Source organism: Pogonomyrmex barbatus, unplaced genomic scaffold (assembly GCF_055798465.1).
Source record: "Pogonomyrmex barbatus isolate J1 unplaced genomic scaffold, ASM5579846v1 scaffold5, whole genome shotgun sequence".
NCBI lineage: Eukaryota > Metazoa > Arthropoda > Insecta > Hymenoptera > Formicidae > Pogonomyrmex > Pogonomyrmex barbatus.
The window spans coordinates 6063791-6084994 of NW_028297149.1; the positions used below are offsets into that span (position 1 = coordinate 6063791).

Below are 21204 nucleotides of genomic sequence, written 5' to 3' on the forward strand. Positions count from 1 at the left end.
TTGCTTTTAGATCGTATCGTCTCCCGTTACGTTACATAAGTGAGTATATTTACTTAATGAATGACAGTTAAGATAGTTCGTGCCGTTTAATGGCACGGGGCCCGGACGCAAATAGAGAATTTTATCGTAGTTAGAAAACTGACGTGACATCGCCGAGAAGACGTGGAAAAAGACAGCAGGCCGAAAGGTTCTCGACTGTAAAGGAACGTTCATCTTTATACACAGCAGATGTAACGCGTCCCGGTGCGTCTTGCGACTGCTCGCTTGATACTCCAGAAAAAGCGGCCACTTCGATGAAAGGCTAAATAAGAAAGATTCATCGCGCGTATAATTTCTGAAAAACCTCGCATGTGCGCGCGCGCGCGCACGCGGAGGTACGTAGATCAAATAGATGAGTGATGAGACCTGTATGTATGTAAGACACACGCAGAATTCCATTCATGCAAGCATTCACACCGTAAGCTAAGGCTACCTATAAGGCTTACTAGCACCGAATTATACATTACGGTCCGTATATTCTCACCTTTCCCTCGCGGATCAATCTACCGCCCGTGAGATTCACTGCCTCGATTGCCGGCGTGCGATCCAACACTTTGCTCAACAAATTCTGAATTCATAAGAATTCATAATTTTAACAATCTCAAATTAATACAAACGTGTAAAAAATTAAATCATCTCGAAATCGTTCTACCTTAGTGTTCTCCAGCTCAAGTTTTCCGTAGGATTCATCAACAAAGTCCACCTCGTTCTGATACGAATTCTGATATTGTTGCGCGAGTCCGTAAGCTGTCTCGGCGCTGCGCAGTCTGTCGACCAGTTGTCCGCAAACATTTGTCCATCGTACGTTTAACTTGTTGACTTCAGCGTCCAGTCTGTCCATGTCGCCGTGCGGACCACGATGATTCGGTCTCGATTTCTCTACGAGACGCCTGGCGTTAAGTGCATCCTCGTTCAATTGATCCACCGCTACTTGCTGCTGCGCGATAGCATTCTGAAGAACCATCAGATCCTCTAATACGCTTTGCAAGCCCTTCACGTCCGACGGTAATTCGCCGAAGGAGGCCAACTTGATCTCGAATTCGGAAATGGCTGTTGTGTTTTCCTCGAGACTGGAAAGTACGATCTCGACACACTTCAAGCGCTCAATGTACAAAGTACTCAGATTCCACAAATGACTCCATTTGGTTGTAATATTATCAAGCTTATTCCTCATCACTGGAGTTTTCAAAGTGATTCCGCGGAACGTTTGCTGTATTTGTTCTATGTCTGGCGTCAAGCGACGCAGGTTCTGTTCGAAGTCTTTATGTTGAAGCACTAAATGTTCCAGACTGTCGAGATCTCGAGGTAAGGGCGCAGCTATGCGAGCGTTCAGAATTCGTTCAGCTTCGTCAAGAGCTTGTTGAAGTGAAGATGCTTGATCGTTGAAAATGCGCCCGGCGTTCTTTGATTCTTCCTCGGCCCTGGCGCGTTTTTCGAAATCGTCAAACAATCGATTGACATCCGCCATTTCTCGTTTCAATCTTCTGAGTTGCGGATCAGCTGGATCTCCCTCAGATAGCAATTTATCTGCATCTTCATTCAGCGCTTTTCTGATGGCGGTACGTTGATCCTGTCCCATTGCCAAGAATTGCGGCAGATCCCAACCCTTGACCACTTTGATAGTCGCGAATATCATATTTTGTCTTAGTCTCAATTGTTTTCGTTGCCAGAGAGCAACACTTCTGTCATATTGTCGTCTCAGTCTTTCCGCAGCATCCAATGCTTCCTTATCGGGAGGTTGTAATGCGAAGCAGACGCCGGGCACAGGAGATTCCACACCCTGCGTATTCTTGACGCGCCACTTAACTCTGCCGGAATTATCGTACAATGTGCACTGTTCTCCTTTGTCGATAGACATCTGCAAAAATAATAAAGATAAGAAATATATATTCAAATATAACATATTTTTCTATGTTAGAAATACATTAAGTAAATAATACTAACATTGACTTGTTTGTAGGTACAGATACAAGTGACTTGCAATGGTCGCATGACAGGTTGCTTGCGTTGCTTCATGGGAACGATATCCTTTGCTCTTTCCACGAGTCTTTGTACGTGATCGCCGTAATTATTAAGTTCCTCGCGCAACTCTTGCATGCCCTTCAGTAGTTGCTCTCCTTCGTCCAATGAGAAATCAGATTGTGAGTAAACGGTATTTAGAGTTTCATCTCGTTTAGAGATCCACTGTTCGGCCTGCTGAATGTCTTTGAAGAATTGCTGATTTTGCGCGGCATGTTTCAGATGCACCTCAAGACAGAGGGTGAGTTGCAGTAACCAGGCCCACTGAGTTTGCATCGCGGACATGTAGGCTTCGATTGTTTTCGCTGCAGGATGATGTTGTAGAATTAATGCCTCACCGCGATCTTGCACTGCCGAAAATTGTATCTCACGTTTTTCCAAATCGCTCATCAAGGACTGTAAATAAATAATAAAATGCTTTGTTAGTATTTATAGAAAATATCACAATATTAAAAAGTTTAAATATGTAGATTTATAATTAAAAATAAAAATAAAAAGGAAGATCTAACAGTATACATAAGCATTTTATTCAATATTTTACCTCTATGCCAGATCCATAAGTTTGCTTTAGAAAGAAGAAATCTCCAATTTATTAATACAATTTAATTATAGAAGACTTATATATTAATAAAGATAGCGTATACATTGTTACATTGTACATTATTCAACGACTAACCTCATAATATTGTTCGATGCTGTGCACATTGAGGTTTTTGTCGCTCCAATCGCGCGTGACTTCTGTTTCCTCTTTGGCATTCAACCAAACCAGCTCGTTAGTCGCTGATTGTATAAAATCGTGCAGGGTCTCTAAATCGGAGAGTCTCTTATTCGATAAGGCAAGAAGCTCGGCATAAAGTTTCTGCAAAGTGCTGAGATGTTGGCTGTACAATGTGAGTTCTTCGCCATGGAAATTGTTCTTCGCTTGTACGCACTTATCGACCTTGGTCTGGAACTGATCAATATTCTTGTGCTCTCGATGATGTACGTCCAATTCATTTTGCACGCTGGGCAAATCCGAACCGTAATCCGCTTCTTGCAGATGCTTCAATTTACTCTTGCACCAATCTATGCAGTCGTGCAACGAACGGAAGTGTGGATTGGTATCGACCAATCGCGTTTCATGGACGGTAGTGCGGTGTTTCGTGACAACACGCTCTTCTACACCGAAAGAAACCGCAGAGAGCGGTTGTACTAAACGTCTATGCAGGAGGGATCGCAGTACAACCCATTTTTGATGCAATTTCTGCACTCTGAAACACAAATAGACATATGTCATTAGTCAACAGGTACATTAATTCGTATTATTTTAGTCTAATGTTATTTGAAATACCAATGTACATTATTGGCAACGTTATTAATATTGACATGCATTAAACTTGAATGTAAAGGCAATCAGGTTTAGCAGGATGTTTAAACATATTCCGAGATGTATGGAAAGTTGCTGTAAACGTGCACAACTTGATTTTCGAAAGCTGCCGCCGCAGCGATGGAAAGCGCGCTAATATTTCGCTCATTAGCAAAGATTACGAGAGTAGAAACAATGTAATTGTGCAGTTGAGAACAGAAGAGGCACGCACGTTACACGCGGATGATTCCTAATTGCGTATCGATATTCCAGAGCGTGAATTTTTTTCAGTTCATTATAACACGGAGGGTTAAAAATCCATATCTTACCGCTTGTGTAATTCAGGTGCCTGACTGTATCTACCCTCCGTCAGGGTGTGCACATCGGTGAATATATTCTGTATCTGGGTTTCCGTATTGTGTATGTCCTTTTCCAACAGGTCTACAGCGTCTTTCGCTTCCAAAGGATGAAGGCGATCGAGCCTACGTGCCTCGTCTTCCACGCGTCTCTCGAGCTCGTCCAATCTGTTGTCGGTCGTTTTCATCTCGCGGTGCACTTTCTCGGCGAGTCGTTGCAGACGTTCGAGTCTTTTGGTGCATAAAGATATGTTTAAAGAGACACGCACACGTGCACGTTTGGTTTATATTACGATATTACATAACTGACTTACCGTTTAATTTCGACTATGATAGCCTGCTCACGCTCCTGATGCAACATTATCAGGCGATTCCAGTTTTTGTCGATGACGTCAATATGTAATTCCGGTTCCATGTCCACCTCGCCCACGGCTTCGAAGTATTTTTGCAGATCTCGGAAAATGTATGTCAATCTTTGTTTGTCCCTGTACCGCGGCGGTACTTCCTCGTTTTTGAACTTCGTACTGTCCGCCGCTAGTTTCTTCATCTCGATCAAGGTCGGCGGAAAGGATCGCTCCTGCATGAGGGCCATCTTCTCGCGGATCCACATATGAAGCGAGCTTGCGAGCTCGCGATACTCCGCGGACCGTCTTTGCGCCTCGGCATCGTATAGAGGGTGAATAGCTGGCGGCTCCGGGAACACGTCGTAGAGCGAAGAGATGTACGTTATCAAGGACTTCTCGTCCGGTTCGGGGGTATCAACATCTGCGCAAAACACACGAAAATCCTCATGTAAATCACGCGACGTTACAGAAAATATAAATGAATGAATTACATCTGACTAGTTTCTTTTAAACCATAAATAAATTCTATATTCATGATTTTTTTCGTAAAAAGAAAAATGATTTTCTTATTAGCGTTAATAAATGTTATCAGATAAAACTTATTTGCGTTCATCTCTATTGAAAAACTTAATCTAATCTAAAAACTTAATAACTAAAATTTATCATATGTCTTAAATTAAATTGTGGATATCTGTGGATACATTTCGCTTTTCCTTGCAACCTGATATCAATGTCAGATACCTGCGAGACGCAAGTATAGAAAGTATAATTACGATGACTGCCGATGGCGCGACGTTATGGTGTACGAACCGAGACCGGAAGCGATTCTGGTCAGGTAACCGTGACCAGAAAGAACGCGCACCGCCACCACGCTAGAACCCGCGGAAACTGTACTTCACGCAGGCATACATAAACGAGAGAAACACAGGTAGGGCAGTACTCGTGAAAGGCATCTTTATAAAATGAAACCACAAGAGTGACCCAAAATAATGCGACGATAAAAAAAGAATAACGCATCCCGATTGTAAATCGACCAACGTCTCACATGTACACATGTCCGCAAAGAATCTATATGAAAAAAAAAAAAAAGTTTTGCTGAAGCATCTAAAAATTTAGCCAAATATAAAATAATCTGAACAAATTTTTAAATATTTCTACAAAATTGCTATAAAAATATATCTTTTTTAAAAATTGATTAAAAATATTGGACAATATTTATTGTCTGAGAACTATATATAAAATTTCTACAAAAATAATATGAAAATTATTTGACCATCCATAGAAAATTTATTAATATCTCACATATATGTACGCGTATGTCTTTCCCGAATAATAACATTTAAAAACAAAAAAATGTTTATCGCCAGAAGTCTTTCTGAAAGAATTTATATAAACCTATAAATTTGTTAAAATCTGGCGATAAATATTAAAAGAACTCACGCGGAACAAATAGTGCGCGAACCTGGCAAGTTCTTAGTTTGTTCTGGAGTAAATTCTGTACTTTAATGACCAGAACGATTTATTTAACCTACATAGAACTATGAATAGAGCTAAAAATAAAACTGGAAATAAAACTGGAACTCTCAACAGTTAATGAGCTCCCACAAAATAATTCGCCAGCTTCACACACACACACACACACACACACACACACACACACACACACCAATTTCCAAACGGTTTTACAGAGGCAACGGAGGCATTTCAGTTTGGCATGCTTGATTAGATCGTTAATCGGTCATTACCTTCTGGATCGAGAAGCCTCGTAACGCCGTACTCGCGCTCGGCGACGAAGAAGACCCGATCGAGCCGCTCTCGCGGCTGACTCGCACGCGCGGTTCTCCAGTCGACCAGATCCGGCCGGTTCCTGTGGAGAAGAGCGCTGAACGCCAGGCCATCTCTCCAGGAACCGGTGAAATCGGTCACCCGTACCCCGGGATATCGAGCGGTCGATCGTCGGGCCCATCTCAGGAGAGCCTCGCGCGCCGTCACGTTCGGTTCCTGACCAACCACTATGTCCGATATCTAGAAAAATAGAAAGATCACTGAATGAGATATTTTAAACGAGACATGCAGATCAAAATTTCTTAAAAAAGTATATGGCATGAAAATCGATACTTTGGTTCGCCCTTCGATGCGTCAATTTTTCGCTTTTGCGACAAGGAGTGGAGAGATTGTTACGACATAACAGGCTGGCTGCAATAGTTATTTCTAAACTAAAGTTCCTTGAAAATAGTCTTTGTAAAAATCTTTGATTAGTAATACTCGGCGAACACTTAATGTTACATTCAAAAGCTATATATGTGCCGGTTTGATTTAAAATTACCAAGCATAAAATTGTGGGCGTTACGTAACGCGTATTTCTAATCTTCCATCGTTCTATTTTCTTAGTTGGACGTTAATGCAAACTGAAAGCTGCAACCTTTCAAGAACTATTGACATTTTGCTTAGCAGCCAACGCCGGGGAACATTGGTCATGGCATTAATCGTGCGATTTAAGGTATCGATTATTAAATTTTAATTTTTCTTTATCCTGCTTCTTATCCTTTATCGCGATATTCACAGCGTATTGTGTATTTTAAACCCTCGCGTTGGCTTTTACAGTATAATTCTATAAAAGCATCGCGTGGAATGTGTTATTTAGGATAAGAAATCGATGTGTTACTTAACACATATTTATTACGTTTACGTCAAGTTCACTGAACCAACAAAGTCGTTTTGCTTACGTCTTAATGCACGTAAAAAAAAAAAAAAAAAAAAAAAAAAAAAAAAAAAAAAAAAAACGGCAGCCGATAAACGCAGTGGCTGTTCGGCTATGAATAAAATCATTCAGAAGAAGCTACGCTGTTTTAATAATAGCACACAGAAACTTTTTTGTCGTGAGAACGTAACGTAAACTCCGATAAACTTGTCTTTCTATTTCCAGCCACGTGCTTCGCCTTTCATTTGATTTTAATAAACCTCAAGTGTCTCGTAATTAACGCAAGGAGCCTCGCAAATTCGCGGTATTAGTCAAGCACTTCGTGCTCGAGCTGCCCTGCGCAGGCGTTTAACGATGAAAGCAAGCTTCGTCGCCTGGCTAGCCATCAAACTCGCTCAAGTAGCAAAATAATGGAGACAAATTACGCTACACTGGCAATAGACTTGACATTGGCATTAGCGCTTAAATCGAGATCGCGACCGTTTGAGATCGTTGCCATTGGCATTGATAAAAGGCCGGCGTTAGTATTCAGGTCATTCGCGCATTTTCTCGCGCTCGCGTGCGAGATGCGCGCTGTTTGGCGAGATGGGCTGGTGCCATCTGTTTTCACCGGCCTACGCAATTCGCAGCAACAGGTTGCAAGGAGGAATGCCGGCGTGAAGCCGTTCGATTATCGCGCGATTTAATTTACTGAAGAGCGAGCGAGATGCAGAACCACCGCGTGAGCCACATGTCGGGGATGTGTGACGCGGCTATAATTCCGAGAACATTTGGCAAATCTCGTCCGTCACGATTGAGTAACATCGAAAGCGGTATCGACAAATAAGTAGAAGCCACTTTTTTCGTCGACTTTCATTCTTCGTGCCGCCTCGGCCAACGCGACAGAAACGTGTCCCGTCCGCAACGCTTGGGGCGCGACGGGGAAAATCGTCGCCTCCTTCGCGGGTTAATCGCAGGGACGAAATAGCGGATTAAGTAGAACGGTAATAGAGCTACGTGACCACGAGACCGAGGCGAGCGTATCGTATCCGCTCTAATTCTAATTAAGATGACGCATCCGTTGCAACGGGAGAGAGAGAGAGCGCTTCTTTTGATTTAAGTCGAACGCTTTTACAATGAATTTCAAATGCAAATCTCTCTCCCGCTCGAAATGTTCATGGAAACATCACCATGCTCGACTTTGTTTCAGCTATGTGCATCTCTTAAGTGAATCTATCTCTTTGATCCACGAAGATATTCTTTGGAGATATAGATCGACTTGTCGACTGTCCTCTTAAATTAAATAAAGGTTTATCCTGAGAGTCTAAAATAAGCACAAATTCAAGACTTAAAAATTCAATTCTTAAAAACTAACTATAATTATTATTAATTAAAAGTGTGCGTTGTAACTTTGTGAGTTAGCGCGAGACTCGTCAGAGGTCCAGGATCCCGATCTCGGCCGACAATATTTACAAGCAACAGCGGTGCTTCTCTACGAAGGTCTGGCAAATCGCCTAGAGTAACTCTGCCTAGAGTAAGAAATCCGTATATTGGCCATTGGTTCGAAACCGGTGTAAAACTGTAAGTTCCATATATCCGTACTAACAACACGCGCATCATGGATATAAGCAGAGATAGCCAAAAGCCATCGGACAACGTCGAAAGACGTTCTAAACCGGCTTATAGATATGTAGATACAATGTCCGATGCTCGTACGACGCATTATCAACATATCAATTTCGTCGCGATGAGGACTGCGTTGCATGGTTCGTGCAATAACTCAAAGACTTGGCATATCGCGTAAAAATTTTCTTATCCGCGAACGTCCCCATGGAAACATTGTCGAGAGAACCATGGGAGGCTTACCATGGCGCGACGCGTTATCATATTTGCGAAAAACCATTTACACCGGACGACGCAAATTAATTTTTATTTTAGGGACAAATTGAAAACATTTAAACTACAAATTTAAACTACAAATTAATTATTAAAGATATTAAATAATGCAAAGGCTATGAAACAATTGCCGCAAATTCCTCTCAGTAAAATCGGACGAGTGGAAGAAAAGATTAGCCGAAGTAAAATATTTTCTTGTAAATAAATATGATATTGATCTAAGATTTTCCTTTTAAAAATTATGGAAAGAAATTATTAATTCGAAAAAAAAATAAAAATTCAAAAATTTATTTTAAGCAAATGAATTAATATACTGAAAAAAATCCTGCACACTGCATCACGGATAATTTCCTTAGGAATATTCGTGCCAAATTTTAAAATTCAATCGGTTCAATTTTATTGGTTTCAAAGAACTGCTGCTATTAGACTCCAAAAAAACGCAGAAGAAAAAAAGGACTTTTTTTTCATAAAACAAAATGAAATTTTCTTATATCTCTACTCTGATACTCTTATATATCTTCTCAAGACTTCAAGGAACTTTGGAAAAGTGCAAAAAATAAAAAGTCGACTTTTTGGAATTTTCAGAACGGAAGCAGACTCCTCGATACACCAGCGCAAATCCGTAAGCGATGGAACTGCCCAACAATTTTCCACGCGGGATGTACGCTTACCCGTACGGTTTTCGGTTTCCGAGTCGGATACCGAGTTATGGTCTTCGTCGACGAACTGGCATCCTGCAGATACCTAGGCTGAGCTCGTTTCGTCAGATCCTCGGCGACGCTGCGTTCCTCGCCGCGCGTCAAAGTCGTGGTCTTGCGGACGATGCGAGTAACGATGCGCTTCGTGCCATTCTCACCGCGTCTCGACGTCTTCGTCGATTCGATCGACGAACCTGTGCGCGTGCGACCGAGCGATACAGAACGATCGAAAACGGAGTCGTTAAGCAAGAGAGTCTCGTCACGATCGGACTTGGGAAAGGATTCGTCTGTCGACAGTACTTTAAAGTAGCAAAGCTAATTGCTGCTTTCTGGTCTCTACAAAAGCAACCAAGATGCAACATTGTCTGAACACGCGTTCGTCAGTTAACTAACAAGGAAATATTAGCCATTTAACTTCGCGAAGTATGGCAAACTGCAATCAAATTTAATACGAACGAGGTGGAGGAGTCTCTTTAAGTCGCGATGACGCAACGGTTTATTATACCTCATTGAGAAAGGACAACCGGCCGGAGAAACACCAGAGGGAAACAGCATGCCGTGTATCGATGCTAGCGATATCGGCGCTATTGCAACTCAAAATCGGAGATAATTACAATGCGAATTTCTTAGATCATACCGCGAGCTACATATTCTATTATGTAACGTTTGATTTTTTTTTTTATCTCCTGGAGAAGCGAGTCCTGGTTGCGCGGAGACGTGAGAAAATATACGTTTCGCAATTTCTCATTGTCTTCGTAAAGACCAATTAGCCGGAGATTACAATCACCATTCAGCGAGATTTCAGCTGATTGGTAATTAGTACCCGCAAAATCATCGCGACTCCTCGCGAGTCAACGGGTCAACTTTTAACCTCGTGCAATCGTCAAACGAACCACTCTCTCTCTCTCTAGTGACTCGAGACGTGATCGTCAGAAATTGAATCCTTTCCCTTCTCGATTTACCGCACGGGAAGAACACCTTTGCTGGCAAATCTAAAAGTTTGTCCAGATACAAAGATAATTTTGTTGGGCCTAAGAAATTACTACGTACGACGTTCAAATTGGTAGCTAGAGGACCAAAAATTTTTGCAATATTGTTATTACGTTTGACGGTCTTACATAATAATTTTGGAGGTTCAAGAAAATTATTTTCTGAGATCTGTATCTGGCCAATTTTTTTTTTTAGATTTGCCAGCAGAACCGTTCTCTCCGTGTACCTAAGACTTCGGTCGACAATCGGCGCTTCGTGTGTATCGCTTGTAGATCGTCGGCGGTCCGCGATCCCGTTGGGCTAGGTGAAACGCCATCACGATCGTCGTCCTCCCTCGTGCCTTGCACGAACAGCCTGCCCCCCTTGCTGAACCGATAGATCGACATTTTCGTCGGATCACGAGGTGTGGATCACGAGACGCGCGCGTACGAAAGCGTCTCGTGCGTATCGGCCTTTTTTCCTCCTTCCCTCGGAGGAATCGCTATCGGCTCTTGTACGATGTTTTTAAACCGCCGGTCGTTCGCGAGCTGCAATTGTCGTTCATTTACATATGTGTACATCGCACACCGCGTCGCCGTACCGCGCTCCAAACCGCTCGCTCCCCTCGTACTTCCCTCGAGAACCTTGCGATAACTCGCGTCGACATTTCGCATACATTCTCGGCGCACGTTTTAACTTTAATGAGACCGCCCGACTGCGTGTATTTGCACAGCGCGAGAATTCGCGTTCAGCGCAAACAACGTGCAACAATATTTAGTCTGATAATAAAGAAAATCATGATCTCGTATATTTTCACCGTTTATTTTCATCGCTAAGTGATCATACGATCTCGAGTTTGTTTGTCCAACGTAACCAGGTTCAATGTCCAGACGCGCGATACACGAAGAGTGTCCGCGATCAATCTAAACGTGCGGCGAGAATGAGGATACGATTCGACGTTTCATTTCGGAATCGAGAAACGATCGACAACACCAGTCGATCCAGTTAATCTAAGTCTCTGGACAACACCGGAAGACCCGAGCTACGGTCGATTCGACGTCACGTGTGCGGTTCATTGAGGTCGCACGGCCATCTGGATCCGTCTGACAGTCGCGAAAATCTATTTCGGCCGCCGGCCTCTAATGGTTTCTCGCCGGTGCCGATGCCGGCGAAGTGAAACGTTGCGCTAACTCGTAGCTCGTTCGCGCCGGCACGTTAACCAGAGCCAAGACGACACCGCAAAGCAGAAATCGCGAAGTAATCCGGTTGGAGGCAGCACGGCGAGTCGCTGAATGTGCATTTGCAGCGGCGCGCGATAAAATGTTGTGACAGCTCGCCTCTCCTGTCAACGCGCACTCGACGTCACCATCGCGACGACTGACGACGGGCGACGGTTTTCCTGGATCTCTTCCCGTCGTAAAATGACAACTGGACCGACCGCGTGCGACGCGATCGCGAGCACTAATGACGATAAAGCGCGACGACGATCGCACGAATGATGGATTTTAACCGACGACGGACGAGCAACTATGCGCGACACGATCGCCGGACGATCGCCGCGTAGCATCCGGCCGTCGTGGCGAGAGTAGGCCAACGAAATGCGCACAGGTGAGAGACGTTTCCCCCTCTCGCACTTCTCTCGGTCCCCCTTCTACCGGCAGCCACCCACCTGGCGTTACCGCGGCGCTTCGCCGCACCTCGTCGCGACGCGCCGCTATGTACGGTGCGATGTTTTAATGACGCCATCCCCTCTTTTTCTCTCACTAATTGAAACGAAACCTGTGCAGCCTATGCGACTTCGTTTCTTTTTTTCTTTTTTAATGCTAAATTGTTCTCTAGAAAATAATATTTTTATTTCTAAATCACAATTTATTTTCTCATCAGTTCAGAAAAGAAATGCAGTTTATATGCAACTTTGTTTCTTTTTTAAATTTTATGCTAAACCGTTCTCTAAAAAATAAGATTTTTATTTCGAAATTCACAATATTTATTTCTTGCTTTTCATTCAGTCGTTCTCGACAATTTTAAAAAATATTTCACTAACATACATCTCTCCTCTTCTACCCTTCTCCTCCTCCTCCCCACTATATTTTCACAAAGTAGCGAAAGGAGAGGTTCACGGAGTGGATCACTGATGCGCTCCACTGTACATCGCGAGCCGCGATTGAGAGATCGATCGCGCATGCGTCCTTGGACCGATCGACTTCGCACGCCGGTGAGATCCGATCGACGGAGACCTCGCGAGGCTTCTTCTTCCTCCTCCTTCTCCTCCTATTCCGGACGTCATCGTCGCGCGCGTCCTTCCTCCTTTTCCTTTTCTAGAGATTTTGCGTTCCGCCGGCGCGCGAATACACATATAATGCGTGCCCATATTTTCTAACGCGTCCCACGACATTCCGCCTGTCAGAGTCTTGAACGGTATCACGCATAATTCACGCGTGAGCGGTGGCGTTATGGTTATCCCGATATCAAGGTCGCGCCGCGATCGGGAACGCGACCTTGGTAAAGACCAAGATTCCCCGGGACGGGCCTAAAAAGGAAACTGAACGATCGCAGGGATTTCGGTGACGTCACTGGTGACATAAATTCGAGCAAAAATTGATAAGCGCCACACGGTGATAAGCGCCGCGATGATAACGATAGCGGAAGATTCGCGGGGAATGAAGTGAGACTGGATATTGTATTATGCATATAAATGCGAGAAACATTACGAGTTAAAAGACATGATGTAATTTGTATTTTTATACAGAATATATCATGTTTTAAATTAGCGAAAATAAAAATACAACCAATTCGGTGGCCGAATTTTTCAAAACGCAGCAGGTTTCAGAAAGAGATAATATTATAAAAAATTATAATTATATTAAATCTTGTATAAAATATTATCTTTGTACAAAAGGGTATTCCAGAGATATACGGAAATGGAAATTTATTCTTATGAAATGCATGAGTTGGCATTTGCATCCGTCACACCAATGGTACGTAGGACTTCTAACAAATAAACAATCTCGTCGTTTCTGGAATGGCGTGGGTCCGATTTGGGCCGTGTAAATTCAAGCATTCCGGCATTATAAATATTTAAAAATGTAACGAGCGAGGTCTTCATGTTAATGAGCAATTTGCGAATTAATAAAATGTCACGCGACGCAGATCGTAAATCGGCATAGAAATGAGCATCGATACGCTTCCGATTCTCGCGGGGACCAAACCTGGTAACGCCGAATGAGATAATTACGTAGCAGCACGATCCTTTTATGCGATCTCGAGGGCGATCGAGATAATGGAACGATGGAAAATCGATGTCGTAATCGCCAGCAGCAAAAAAAAAAAACGACTTCCTCGATAATTTGCTTCCTGGTTAATAGCGTTTTCAACGTAACAAATGTACGCGTGTCTTTAGTCCTTAACGAGTTGCCGACGATCTCCACGTAGTTTCCAGGACGAATCGCGACGGCACGCCATCGTAGCGTTTTTTTTAGAGAATACTATAAAAACATTTGGATGGAGAGTACGAACGATGGGAAGGAAAAGCGACCCACTTTTCATTCGTTTCCTGTCCTCCCGCGGAGCATGCCCTGTATCCGTCGAGTATGTGATACAAATTACTAGTAATAAAGTAATCCTGTATCGTGAAAGTCTGCATACTAAATGCTGAACGTCAGATCTCTCGCTGCTTGGCGGATCATTGGATATTTGACAGTTCGATCAGATTGAAAACAAATCGCGGAAGCGAGGGTAAGAATTCTCAGACGGTGAAGCGCACGAACGATTCCGACCGATATGGCGCACAATCGTGCCTTCATTGCGAATTCATACGCGTGCCGGCACTTAGAGAAACGGGCCGATGGCCGCAGACGAGTCTTCGGAAGAAAAAAAAAAAGGTACGAAAGAAAATGAGAGGCGAAACGAGCAAGCTTAGCGTACGGAAAAGAGAAGAAAGTAAAGCCGGACTTTCAAGATTGCGGTTGTAGTATTCTAATATTATAATATCTAACGCATGCAATTTATTAAATTTCGTTCTAAATGATAAGTGATAAGAATATATTTTATATATATATATATATATATATATATATATATATAATTTTTGTTAGCCCACGTGGCTTGTCTTAATTTAATTAAATATCAGATAGATATTTAATCTTTAATAAATAAATAATTGTCGCACTTTTCAGGATTTAATCTCCACGCATCAAGTAGATGGCGACGTGTGTACTGTGTTAATTAAATCGCGATGCAAATATTATAATTGCGGTACGGCCCGTGGCACTGAGCCTGAGCTAACTGCATACCGAGATCACCAGGCAGGATATGAAGTCATCGCACCCGAGGCTACTTGATTCGTTCCGTCGTGGCTTCCGCCGTCGTGGGTACGCTAATTCGTTGCCTTTGGTGCGAAGACGGAATACAATCCAGCCCCTGTAAAGTGCACGTTATATCGCGCACAAGAACTTACGGCTATCTCTTCCGTACAATGGTAAGGAATAAGAAAGTGACAACGAACGAATACAATGAGCAATTTCTCTCAGACAGTAATGAGATAGAAAAGGCTTATAAATAAGCAAATAAGGTATTTAAATTTAAACCTATTGTACATATCACATTATATAAAAGACCCCCCCCCACACACACACACAAACACATACATCTTTTATAATCATATATATATATATATATATATACACACATATATATTGATATTAGTAAATATATATTAGTAAATATAGTAAATATATGTCAATATATTTAAATTACCAGTATCAGCTTTCTAGCAACGTCAGAACAATGAGATAAGCAGCATGCAATTAAAGGCTACGTCGATCGAACGTGGACAATCAACAATCGGTAGACAAAAAAATTCGAATACCGTCACGACACGCGATGTCCAATATGAGAATGTCGGTTTTACGAAAACGGCAAGCAATAGCGACAATTCCGGACGAGAAGCTTTCCCTTCGTCGCCGTGCGAAGAGAGTGAAAACCAGCACGTATCAAAACCTGTACTTACGGACTCTCAATGGTCTCGCGCAGGTGAATGATGTCATTCGTAATAGCGTCATCGCTCGACATGTCCGAAGACGCTATTCAAGAGCGCAAAAGCGATCATCCAACTTTCTCGACTATCTCGACAATCTCGACAATAAACATTTTCATTCTTGCAAAAAAGAAAAGAAATTAATGTATCAAAATTTTTATCAAATAATTATCGATCACATATATTAAGGACTATACTTAGTTCCACCCCATTTATTATTATTAATCATATCTACTTCAAATTATTATTTTTAATATTTTTTTTACGGTGAAGAAAAATTTATATGTAATACTCATATTTTAATAGACAAAATGCGTAAATAAAGTTTAACAAAGATAAGATAAGTCCGGACACTAAAAAAGGTAGTATCGTAAACATAAATTTGTCGATGAAATATGACGAACCTATAGATTTACAAATTCCCCTTGAGGCGACAAATAATTTGCACGATCGATTAATGAAGACCTTCGATTGCAAATGCATTTACCCCGCGGAGCTCAGTATTACGAATCAATGTTTTTAAAGTGATCATTTTATTGCCGATCCACCTACGCAATTCCACATCGTGTTTATATGACGGTCTTGTGTAAAAAATTACGACACTATTCTCAAGTAAATGTACCAAGTTTCTCTTATTAAAATCTTCCGGCTCAATTACGAAATGTATATATTTTTTGCGTACAGTAATATTGCATCGAGTTATGTCGCTGCGCAGATCGGATATCGCGGCGTAGACAAGCCTGTGAAAATTAGCAAGGCAAGCCTGTTAATATTCATTATACAAATTCTATCTAGGCATAAGTCTCAAAGGAAAACATTTTAAGACGTCGACGTGGCCGGAAAAAGCGTACAATGAATTCTATTTTTTTTTTTTTAATTGCAAAGACATCTCGTAACATTAATTAAAAAACACTTCAATTAATACCAGTTGTCAGTTGTATTACTTTGATCTTATCAAGAGACACATTTATCGTTCTATTTAAAAAAATGATTCTGCACAAAACGCACAGAATGTCTCTCGAGAATTAAAGTCCAATATCAAATCCATATATATCTTCTAATTTCGATCAATATTTAAACGTACTGAAAATACATTTTGAATGAGAAAGATATATTTAAATAATACGCGCATGAAATTTTAAATGAGATAAAATTAAGTAATCTGCATATTTTAGGTGTGTGAGTAAACATATTTTTACTTTCTTCACTCGTGAAGAAGTCCATATAGAATTGTATGGACATTTCATTCAGGTAAAAGATTTGTGTGAATTTTTACACGAAACACACACACACACGCGCGCGCGCGCGCGCGCGCGCGCACACACACACACACACACACACAGAGATAATTAAATAATCTCTCGATATTTTCAAATACGTATAGAAACGTGAGTTTCACTTTTCATTCATGAATAAAATAGAATCAAGTATGGGCATTTAAGTGAGAACCAAATGGAAAACCGAGCGCTCATTCATTCGTTCGATGTAACTCCGTTTTTTAATTAAGTGATATAAATAAAAAATGAGCTTTAACTTTCGCTATCTTGTCTCTCTCTCTCTTTCCGTGTCAAACACGTCGAGTCACGTTCTTATTACTATTTCTACTCTGATTTTCCTTATTGTTCTTAAGTTAAATTGCATCTGGTTTCCAATTTTCTTTGATTGTTTATTATACCGTCACTCATAAAATCAAGAGTTCGTGCTCGGGTTCGTGGGTTCGTTAAGCTCAAATGACTGCGCGAATCAGCCATCCGTGTGAGAGCTGCGATTTTTCAGGTGTGAAACTACCTGTACGAGCCATCTGTGTTTAACGAAGCGATCGTCTTGACGAAGTGTCGTCGGTAAAGAAGAGAATAGCGCAGCTGCGATTTGCAATTGCAATAAAGTTTATGCGATTGCGCGACTACTTTGATTACCAAACGTTATCTACGTCACCCCTCTGCTCGGGGTGACGGTTATTTAGGGGATGTAAGGCGGTCGACTTACCTTGCGTCGCCACTTCTGCGGCGCAAAAGAAAAGAAGAAAATTCACTATTAGTCTCTGGACGACTACTTTTATAACGTAGTCTTATACTTAATATTAAGTAATATTAAGTGAATTATTTTAATAAAATTTTCTTGCACACATCACTAATTACGATTGATTTTTATATTTTGTAACTACTTGATTTATTATTAAGCACGTACGTTCGATTCGTTAGATTTAATCAGTTTTATCTATCCAATATTGCTGACAATGTAAAACTGAAAATCACCTGTTTCTTCTAATTTATTCTTACATGCCTCTCGAAAATTCTTTCTTATCACTCTAATATTAAAAAGTTAAGATTCATGTCTAAAGACTCATAAAAGATAGAATATTTTATACTATACTATAAAATTTTAGAGTGAATCATTTAAAGTTTTCATTTTTCAATTAGCACCGACTAATGAAGAATGAGAAAATTATGAAGATAAATTAAAGCAGATCACAAGTAAAAAAAGAAGAAATAAAAAATCTCAAATATATAAATAATCGTTCCCTATAATTTAACCCTCTATAACTCAAATCTTTCTTCATGCTTGAAAAAAAGTTTATGTAACATGTAATTAGTAAATATTGATTTTGGAATATAAAGTGACAATTTTCAATTTTCAAATATATTATAAAAATTATAAAAATCATAAAATTTTATTATAATTTTATATAAAAATTTATAAAAATTATATTATAATTATATAAAAAAATTAAAATACCGACTTCTTTTTATCATAAAATCTTGAATACCAAAGAATAATACAACAGATAAAAATCTACGTTAAATGAAAAAAAAAAAAAATGGAAAATATAGGATAACTTGAAAATATGACACATGAATATATGGCTTCAAATTACATGGTTATAAAGGGTTAAATCTGTATTTTCTACATAAATCTTCCTCTTTTCCGACTGGGCAGGCGCCACGGAGAGGGACAAACACTAGCCGTCTTTATACGATCGCGTAACTCGGTTACTCGGTTCGCGCCTCGGCACGGCTTTTTGCGATCGCTCGAAAAGAAACGTGCGGCGATCTCTCTCGCCGGCATAAATGCATGCCCGATGCGGCGACACGGCAGCGCAGCGCGACCGATGAAAAGAAATATTCATGAGCGAGTACAAGAAGCCGCGTTCCGAGACTCGCGCGAGCGTTTCGAGATTTGCCGATATCATGCATGCTAAAGGATACGGACAATCGACGTCAATGGCAGCACATCTTCATTCGTCGTGCGCGTTCGTCAATAGCAACGAAGAAAATCTATGAAGAGGCACTTGTGTATCTTGATACGAATAAAATTTTACGTTTTCAAATGTAAACAGTTTAAAATTCTTCAACTTGATTGATTGAATTTCTCGCAACGGAAAGGCGACTACGGAAGCGGACGTGAGCGAATTGCGAGCGATCAAGACGCGAATACGAGTGCAAGACGACGGGGGTAGTGTCTAGATTGTAATGAAGGTAATTGTGTTGTTAAATAGTCAACGCGTGCGAGATGTCTTTGTCCTTCTAGATTGAGCAGATTTCGTGCTGTTGCGGAGCACTCGACTGGTCTGCACGAGGCGATCCAGGCGACCGTCCTCGCTTTCGCTTTTCTTTGGCAGTGCACGTGATTCCGTGCGAGCTGTATGCACATTCGTTACCGGTACCACGGCGTTACATCGAGATATATGAGCTCCAAAAATAGCGCGGGACACAACGCGCCGGCAAGATGTTGACCTATCGCGGTATGCGCGTTGCTTAATTAGAACGCACGTTAATAAGTCGCGCCGGCGACGCTCAAAAGTCGAGCCGTAACTTTACGAGATCGACGAAACGCTCATCGCCCGGCGAATCGCGATGTCTCGAGCCGCGATCAAAGGAACGGAAAGGGGAGAAGGGGAGCGGGAGACACTCTTCCAGAAGTCGTTAAAGCGGAAGCGCTCCGCGAGTAATAAATATGACGTTAAAAACGGGAAATCGTCAGAGTTCATCGACACTCTAATAGTTAACCTGTCAAGTTTTACGACACAGGCCACTGGCCGATGAGATACGAAGTGCAACGAACCGAGGGACGTTTTGCGCCGCTCGCGAGCGGGCCTCCGCGAGGGATTTCGCTTCGCCAGAGCGAGGCATCGACGCGTCTCGACGCGTCGACGCGACGACGCAAATTGGGCGGAAGAAAGGCTCGATTACAAAACGGCGCGTCGCTCTAATTCGGGATGACGCCTGAAAAGAGAGTCTCGATGCCGGCAGTTTAGTTCTACGAATTATCCACCCCTTTCCCATCCATAACTGGAAGAAAGGATTGTCAGGGTTGCCACGGAAAATGAATTCTGAAATTTCCTGACTTTTTCATGTTTTACGTGAAGAATTTTCCACTATCGATATTAATATTAAATTTTAACTTCAGAAGCAGAGACACGAGAGAGATAGCTTTTATTACTTTTATTAGACGCGATGCGACTTTTAGAAGTCTAATAATACTAATCTAATATAATCCTGAATGCAAATTTTAAGTTAACAAAAAATAAATGAGTATTTAAATGCAGTTATGACAGAAAAGAGAGATTAAATAATAAAAATGCTGAAAAAAATTATAACTATTTTTTTTTAAAACAAGAGCATTTAAGGGAATTGTGAGCAAAGTGGAAAATTTCAGACTCCTTTACATCTTTTCTCGACTTTTTCCAAGTTTTGCCTGGCCAATTTAAATTTCCATGACTTTCCCGAGTTTCCTTAGCAAATTTAAATTTTCATGACTTTTCCTGGTTTTCCAGATCCGTGGCAACCATGAAGGCATCCTTCTGTGTCACAACGAAAGTCATTTCAAAAGCTGCCATATGCAGGCTCGTCGAAAGGGACAGCACTAAACGCATCTTTCAACGTTTCCCGTCTAAAGTGGCATTCCGCCCGTGTTGCGACATGGAATAATAATAGCGAGCCGATGAAAACGTTAAGGAAAAAGCTCGTTTCCCGAGTGTTCCGTTTCGCGGGTGGTGACCGAATAGTCATTTCCAACACGACGAAAGTACCGCCGCGCCCAGCAGAATCAACGTATTCCGTTAGTCCAACGGTACGCGCATGGGTACACAAATGCAAAATACTTTCAACATGACGCCATGCCATGTCGCGACAACATATCGATGTAGCTAATTTTATGACTAATATTTCCAGCCATTACCGTGCAAACGTTAAAATCATTATGTAAAAATAACGACTTTCGGAGGAAGTGTGAATTACTCGACTAATTTTTGAGAGACTTGAGAGATCATCTTCCCTTCGTCGAAGATCTAACTCACTTAACGTAAATATACTTAAAGCTGTTCAATTCCAGACCGCTTAAGGAAGCGTCAACAGTTTTCAGTTATCGCGAGTAGAGCTAAATTCTGCGAAAGTGTACTTCTCGAATGCGTATTTCATTTTCCATCGAGCTTCACGGCTGACTGACGCATCGCATAGTCAGATGGACACATTATGGACAGTAAATTGCGATGGGCGGTTTCCATCATGCTGACATTACGGACGCTTCATTTGCATTATACAAGCCGTACTATAGATACTAAATACCAGAAAATAAACCGGGAAGAGTGGAGATTATTCCAACGAGGGAGTAATAACTTATTAGCACATTAAAAAATTCAGGAAACATTAAAAATCAATCATGTCTTAGCAAAAAATTGAATTTCAAACTCAGAAAAATATAAGACCTGGCCGATTTCTGCTTTATACAGTCCAACAAAATTGAAATTCATAATTTAACTGTCAAAATACATAATACGAAAAACTAAAAGAATGAGACGTGTATGACAATGACGGTCCCTCTAAT

General features: G+C 41.3%; 1 protein-coding gene across 38 annotated transcripts in view; it reads right to left on the reverse strand.

The window, feature by feature from the left end:
* shot (dystonin-like protein short stop) overlaps positions 1–21204 on the reverse strand; it is a 106084-nt gene that overhangs the window by 45137 nt on the left and 39743 nt on the right. For 30 of the 38 annotated variants that reach the window (XM_089081684.1, XM_089081691.1, XM_089081682.1 and 27 more), the window contains 9 exons: positions 17368–17382; positions 5849–6128; positions 4074–4524; positions 3733–3990; positions 2735–3308; positions 2600–2623; positions 1984–2454; positions 692–1897; positions 524–607 (listed from right to left, as the gene is read on the reverse strand). In XM_089081684.1, the coding sequence (XP_088937810.1) occupies positions 524–607; positions 692–1897; positions 1984–2454; positions 2600–2623; positions 2735–3308; positions 3733–3990; positions 4074–4524; positions 5849–6128; positions 17368–17382 (3363 nt within the window). Of the gene's footprint in view, positions 1–523; positions 608–691; positions 1898–1983; positions 2455–2599; positions 2624–2734; positions 3309–3732; positions 3991–4073; positions 4525–5848; positions 6129–9350; positions 9572–10593; positions 11916–17367; positions 17383–21204 lie in introns of those variants that run through there. The other 8 variants (XM_089081699.1, XM_089081690.1, XM_089081697.1 and 5 more) reach the window with 5 other exon arrangements.